General features: G+C 41.7%; 1 protein-coding gene across 2 annotated transcripts; it reads left to right on the top strand.

Moving 5' to 3' along the window:
• The first annotated feature begins 1,526 nt into the window (after positions 1 to 1,526).
• Positions 1,527 to 6,583, top strand: LOC127786101 (disease resistance protein RGA5-like). Of its 2 annotated transcripts, XR_008019910.1 has the most exons (5): positions 1,527 to 2,423; positions 3,110 to 5,206; positions 5,633 to 5,727; positions 5,804 to 5,856; positions 6,130 to 6,156. XR_008019910.1 is itself a non-coding variant. In XM_052313429.1 (4 exons), the coding sequence occupies exons 1-4, from the start codon at positions 1,843 to 1,845 to the stop codon at positions 6,318 to 6,320; spliced, it is 2,922 nt and encodes a 973-aa protein (XP_052169389.1). In that variant the 5' UTR covers positions 1,527 to 1,842; the 3' UTR covers positions 6,321 to 6,583. The 2 variants fall into 2 exon arrangements, 1 of the variants encoding a protein (XP_052169389.1); XM_052313429.1 differs by lacking the exon at positions 5,633 to 5,727 and having other exon boundaries at positions 6,130 to 6,583.
• The last annotated feature ends 667 nt before the right edge of the window (positions 6,584 to 7,250 follow it).

The raw sequence follows: 7,250 nt of genomic DNA on the forward strand, positions 1-7,250 counted from the left end.
TTGGTATGAGTATTCTATTAATCCTGTTAAGCCTTGGGCCGGGATGTCATAGGGGGTGTTTATATAGATCCAGGGGTAAAGTTTTGGCGTGTCACATCGGTTATTATATAGGGTGTCGCATGAGGTGTTCGGGTACTAATAAAAAAACTAATTACAGAATCCATCAGTAAACCGTGAGATGAATTTATTAGGCCTAATTAATCTGTCATTAGCAAATATTTACTGTAGTACCATATTGTTAAATAATGGAGCAATTAGGCTTAAAAGATTTGTCTCGTAAATTAGTCGTAATCTGTGTAATTAGTTATTTTTTAGTCTATATTTAATACTTCATGCAGGTGTTTAATGTTCGATGTGACATGATGAAAAATTTTAAGGTGGAATCTAAACAGGGCATTCATTATGCAAATGAAATCGTCTGGGTTCTGAGCAAAGTGTCGACACACGCAAATAGAGAACGAATTAGACGTTGTTGTTAGAGCCGGTAGCTTGTTGTGTGGTGCTATCTCAATCTTTTGGCTTCTTAATATATTCGTCTCGTATGTTGACAAATATTCCTAATTATTTGATGCACCGATGTGTGCGCCGTGTGTTTTACGATATATATGAATATACCGGCTGCTGTTGTTAGCGACATAGGGATTTTTTTTTACTACAGTTGAGTGCTGTTGAGTTGTGACAGTAAGGTGTGATATTAATAAGCTTTTCTCTTCTTTTTTTTTGGAAGGTGTTATAATAAGCTTAATTACGGAAACCTTTGTTGAACTAGCTAGTATTTGCTCTCAAGAATATAGTTTATTTTAACGAAAAATCAGCAAAAATATAGATCCTCACCCTGACCTTTAAGCGTAGATATTGGGCTGAGCTGACATAGTTTGTCATAAAGTCATCCTAAACGCTTCGCTATCAACTACTCCCTCCACCTAGAATATAAAGAATTATAGAGTTGGACAAAAAAAAATAGTAGATGGAATTAAAAAGAAAGGGTTGTGATTGGTTGAGAAGTGGAGGTAAGTAAGAAAAATGAATGGTGGAGGGTTGCGATTGTTCTGAAGGGAATGTTGATAAAGAAGTTACTATATTTTGGGATAAATCCTAAGTGCTAAAAGTTATATTTTGGGACGGATGGAGTAGTACACTATCTACCATAAAATAATAACTAGAGCACTCGTGTCAAGTCAATAACTTATAAAAAGAAATATTCAAGAAATACCATTGACAAATACCAAATTTCAAAAAATACCATCAACAAATACGAGTTCTCATACAAGCGACTTTATCCCAGAAATGCAATCGCTGTTAGGGTTTCCATTAACACTTTTAGCAGCCCTCCGTAAAGTGCTACAGGATGAGCAGTGCATTTAATAGCGTGAGATGGATGGAACCCTGACAACGATGATATTTCTGGTATAAAATCGCTCGTACAATAATATTTTATAGAACTTGCACTGACATGTTTTGGATTTTGGTGTTTGTCGATGACATTTCTTGAATCTTCTAACTTAAAATCTGATAAGAAGTTTCATGAGAAGGAGTCGAACAGCCAGCTAATTAAGCTACGCTCCAATGAATACTAGCCAAAACCAGCGGTATCTGTATCCTTTCCTCGCACGTATTTTTGGTGTGCTTTGCTTGAGGCAGGCAGCGGCAGCCATGGAGATGGGGTTCAGTGCTTGGACGGGGGCCATGGGCTCTCTTCTCCGGAAGCTCGATTCGCCGCCACAGGCTGGTGATGGTGGTCACATGGAGGCGGCCTACTAGGGGATCCACTCGTTCAGAGACGACCTCGAAGAGAGCCATGGATTCCTGCGCGAGCTGTCGGAGCTGGAGGAGACGACGACCATGGCGGACAAGTGCTGGATGAAGGAGGTGCGCGAGCTGTCCTACGACATCGAGGATTTCTTGGACGAGATCGCCCTCGCCGCCGACGCCATGCTCATCGCCGGCAAGGTATCCGAGTTCCGGGAACGCGCGCAGGAGGCGAGCCAACGGCGGCGGCGCACCAGGTACGGCCTCTGCCATCCTACGAGCAGGCGGAGCAGCCGCCGGAGATGTTCCTCGTCGTCCACCAGGCGGCCGCCACCGCGGTTCGGCGCCGACGTCGACGTCGCGGCGGCGGATGAGGTCGCCAGGTGGGTGGCGAACGACGACGGCGAGGAGGAGCGGGGGCTGAAGGTGGCGGGCGTCGTCGGAGCCGGTGGGACCGGCAAGACGGCGCTCGCCGGGGAGGTGTACCGGCGGCTGGGAGGGCAGTTCGAGCGCCGGGCGTTCGTACGGGCGGCGGAGAAGACCGACCTGGGGAGGCTTCTCAGGGACATGCTCTCGCAGCTGCTTGGGCGCCATCACAAACACCTGCAGGACCACGCTTGCGTCGACACGCCGGATCTTGTTAAATTCATCAGGGAAAGCTTATATCATCGGAGGTATATATAATTTTTTTCATCCATTATTTTCTCCCCAGATGTAAATCATTTCAATCGTGTATTTTCAGTGGATGGCCGTCTAAAGAAAAAAAATCTGTTTTAGCCACATGTAAAAATCATTTTTCTAGCAGTGTAAGCTGACGGCTGTTTTATTTTCTTCATTTTGCGGGGATATATACTCTTCGATCTGCTATAAGTGATTTATCACTAGTTTTAGCTTATATTCATGGTGTTGGATAATTCGATTACGCATTCAATTTTTCCGCCTAATCAATGAAATTCGGTGTTGTCGGAACAAATTTCGTACAAATAGTCTGTATCAAATTTAGAAGAGGGGTGATCTCCTTGGGAGTTGGGGCTACTCGATCAATAGGTAGACTAGCAGGTCATGGATCCAATGATCAACTACACCCTGCTCTTTTTCTCAACGAAAAAAAATTAATTGTGCGAAAGGAGTCGTAAATATTTGATGTTTATTGGAAGGGAAAATTTTGATAAAATTTTTAAACAGTGACCAACAACATTTTCTCAAATAACTAGGCTTTTTTGTTTTAAAAAAAAATGGTATGCATAGATCTGCCTTGAAAATTACTATCATAATATGATAGACTTGTTCCAATATAAAATTAATGATTAACCTTTTAAATACATGATAAACTTGTTTGTTGTGAAAAATTAATTCGCAGGTACTTAATTATAATCGATGATTTATGGTCGACATCATTGTGGAATTACCTTCGTCGTGCATTCCCAGAAGACAATAATTCTAGCAGAATAATCATAACTAGCCAAGTCGAGGAAATTGCGTCATCATGTTGCAACTATCACTCCGGGTCCATTTTCAAGATGAGACATCTTACTACAGATAACTCAAGGAAACTATTTTCCAGAGGAGTTCTTGGCTCTAAAGATGGTTTCCCTGGGCATTTCAGGGAAATTTCAGCTGATATTATCAACAGATGTGGTGGTTTGCCGCTTGCGATTGTTAATGCAGCTAGCCTATTAGCAAGCCAACTGGCAGTGATGGATGAACAGGAGCCTTGGAACATATACAATTCATTGGCCTCCAATTTGAGAAGAAATTCCACCACAGAAGTGACAGGACAAATACTGAACATGAGCTACAATAATCTGCCTCATTATCTGAAAACATGCTTGCTCTATCTGAATATATATCCCGCGGATTATACGATCTTGAAGGATGATTTGGTGAAGCAATGGGTAGCTGAAGGTTTTGTAGATGTCATAAAAGATCAAGATTTAGAGGAAATTGCAGGAAACTATTTTGATGAACTTGTGGAAAGAAGAATGGTACAACCTGTGGATGTCTACTATGACAATAAGGTGATTTCCTGTACAGTGCATAGCATGGTTCATGATTTTATTGCACACAGGTCCATCGAAGACAACTTCATCATAGTACTAGATAATTCTCAGAACTCGATCGAAATTTCCGACAAGGTTCGTCGACTGTCACTCCATTTCGGAAATGCAAGATATGCAAAGACTCCAGAAAACATCAGCTTTTCACAAGTTCGAACACTTGGATTCTTTGGAGCTACAAGGTGTTTGCCTTCTGTTGCAGAGTTCAAGATTCTTCGGGTTCTAATCCTTTATGCTTTGGGTGAAAAAAGAGGACCACCAGTTGTTGACCTCCATATCATCGGTGAACTGCATAAGCTAAGATATCTGAAGGTTTCATGTGATTCCAGGATTAAGCTGCCGACCCGGATATCAAGGCTAAAATGCTTGGAGACACTTGAGATAGAAGCAAAAGTAACTGCACTTCCATCGGATATAGTTCATCTGCCACGCTTGCTGCACCTCCGTCTTCCTGACGAGACAAATTTGCCAGATGGCTTTGGAAAGTACATGACTACTCTTGTTACACTAGTAGCATATCTTAATCTCAGTGGTAGCAGCATAGAAAATGTTGAGAGCCTTGTTGATCTGATCAATCTTCAGGATCTTCATCTGACCTGCTGTAATTTGCAGTCAGTCCAGCTTCTTTGGGAAACCATGAACACTTTCGGTTTTGTCATCGAGAGCCTTGTCAACCTCAAATCTTTATCTCTAGCTGTTGGCTTCTTGAACGGGACATCATCCACGGATCATTTCAGTTCAGCTACTACAAGAATGTCATGGCAAATGTGCACTCCTCCTCCGTTGCTTCAGAGAATTGATCTGTCACCTCATGTCTGCACATTCTCCACGCTTCCAAACTGGATCAGAGAGCTTGGCACCCTCTGCATTCTGAAGATTGCAGTCAGGAAACTCGGTGATGGCGACATGGATGTTCTTGGTGGATTGTCTGCACTCACCGTACTGTCGCTCCATGTCAGTGACGCCCCTGAAGAAAGGATCATCTTCCGCGAGGCAGGGTTCCCGGTTCTGAGCTACCTCAAGCTCAGATGCAGCGTAGCAAACCTGGCCTTCGAGGAAAGAGCAATGCCGAGGCTCCGGCGGCTCGTCCTCGGCTTCCGTGCCGCCGGCATAGCGGAGCAGCAGCCCGGCCGGACACCTGTTGGGATGGAGCACCTGCTAAGCCTCGAGGTGGTCACTGCACGGATCGATGCTTCCTGTGCAAACGAAGCTGACAGAATGGCTGCTGAATCTGCACTGAGAAACGTTGTTAAAGCTAGGAATTTGTTCGGAGGAATAGCTCCAGTTGTCAACATTCGTTGGGTAGATCGACAAATAACTTCTACCGAGGAATCAAAGACAGTAGGTGAAGATCAACCAGCAGATTATCCAACTTCAAAGAACGAATTCAGCGGCCGCAGGTATGGATTTTCAGATGCCCACCTGTAAAGAGTTCGTGTTGTTTTTCAGTACTCGTCACCATCAGAAGTCATATCAGCGGGGGAAGCGTTTTCATCCTTAATAGGATATCTTTTTTATTTATTTATGTTATTTAAATAGTTAATAAGAATTTAGTTTTTATGAGAATTTATTTTTTTACGAGATAGATTAATATGTGGCGCAAATATCCAACTTTACATTCAACTTCTACAAGTTGCAGTAAAAATGGTAAATATAACTGTAAATGTACGCATATAAGATAAATTTAAATTTTTATTACAAACCTGCAGAAATCAAATTTATCATCAGATTTTGATATGCTAATCACTAAAGTGTGCAACCTCATACGTTGGTGAAGTGATATATATCATATTGATGTATGTTGTCAATTTTTCTATAACATTTAGGCGACAGGTAAACAATGAGGGGGAAATGAAAATCCCATCTTCGTATCAACGTTACGTTTTGGCGTTCTTCTAGTTTCATTCGTCTATATATTTTCGTACGTTTTCAATCTTCATGTGCCTTGTCTTTATTCATAGAAGATATAATGATGAATAGTGGCTTTATATTATCAGGATTATTGAGTCGTCCAGTCTGCCTGGGAGATCCTTCACATGCCACAATCCAGGTAGCTTATTTAACGAGGCTTTTTACAGTTTCTCGAGGATGTATTATGGTATGTTTTAGTGTAAATTTAAATACCTTTTGGTATGTTGTTTTTTAAAAGTAACAGGATGTACTACAAACTAATACTCCAAATTATGGTATTTCTGAACAACTGTCAAAAGTCAAAACTACAAAATTGTTCTTATTTAGAGTATGATTATCGCTTTATTGGCTTGGGATCGGATCCAGTATATATAGATATGGCTCCGTCTGAATATTTCTTGATTTTGTTCAGGAATGAAATTGCATGAACGAGTGCCCATGACCCCCTGGGAAACAGTATTGGTGTTGTCTGAAAGCTGCTTCTCAATGTTTTCTGGTCCAGAAACTGGGTTCACTTCAACGCCTGCAATTTTCATCGCACGGGGAGCTATTCTAAACAATTCTCTAGAAATTCTATATAATGGACAACATATAAATTTTTGAATAGAAAAGTTTGGCTGTTTTGAGAAAAGAGTTCGATAACCGATCTTTATCTTTTTGGAGAAACAACTGTACAATACAAATTGTGGTGAAAGCTTGACAAACATATTTATACTTGAGTTTGCTATGTATATCACTAATTGTGAGTTCATCACTTTCCCTCACTAGTAATATGTCCATGCTAACGCAATGGATACAATCAATATTGTAAATGAGCAACCACAAAGTTGGTCATATGTAGTACATTGAAGCCGTGAACTCCAGCATTCCAACATAATATAATTAGTTCAACAGAAAACAATGTTTCAGAACTACTCCAATACAGCTGACACAAATTTGAGGAGCAGCAACAGTAATGCTCAAACTCGTGACCGGAAGATTTAGAAATGGTTAATTTGATCCGTGCCATTGCAAATATGTCTATTCAGATAAACGTCATTACAATTCGTCTATTTATAGGCATTGCATTCAAATTTTATAAAATTAGAACCATCCCATCGTCGTCACATTTTCTATCTTCTTCTCCATATATGGGCTAAGGCCCACAAGATTAATTCTTTAGAAAGTCACAAAAACCCACCTCATGGGATGGCATGTATGGGGAGTTTAATACCACATTGCCTATTATAGGAGAGGGAGACCTCCTTATGAGGGATGGTGCTTTCCTAGCCAGAGATGTGTGGTGGACAGAACAAGAGGAACACACGCGCACTCGCCACGCCTTGCCAGGCGGCGCATGTATGTGACATGCGCGTGATTTTGGAAACCTAGTTTTTGGAAACACACCGAATAATCCAATGCGTGGAGCGACGTGGAGTCCGGATAAGTTACGCGCGACTTACCTGGTTTGGTTACGCGGTGTGGAGAAGTCTGGATAAGTTACGCACGACTTACCTGGTTTGGTTACGCGGTGTGGAGAACGTGCAGACGTCC

This window comes from Oryza glaberrima, chromosome 10, assembly GCF_000147395.1.
Source record: "Oryza glaberrima chromosome 10, OglaRS2, whole genome shotgun sequence".
NCBI classification, from domain to species: Eukaryota; Viridiplantae; Streptophyta; class Magnoliopsida; order Poales; family Poaceae; genus Oryza; species Oryza glaberrima.

Coding starts and splice junctions, on each gene's coding strand:
- LOC127786101 (XM_052313429.1), top strand. CDS start 1,843: ATGGCGGACAAGTGCTGGATGAAGGAGGTGCGCGAGCTGTCCTACGAC. Junction 5,207..5,803: donor AACGAATTCAGCGGCCGCAG/GTATGGATTTTC, acceptor TTATATTATCAG/GATTATTGAGTCGTCCAGTC. Junction 5,857..6,129: donor CTTCACATGCCACAATCCAG/GTAGCTTATTTA, acceptor GATTTTGTTCAG/GAATGAAATTGCATGAACGA.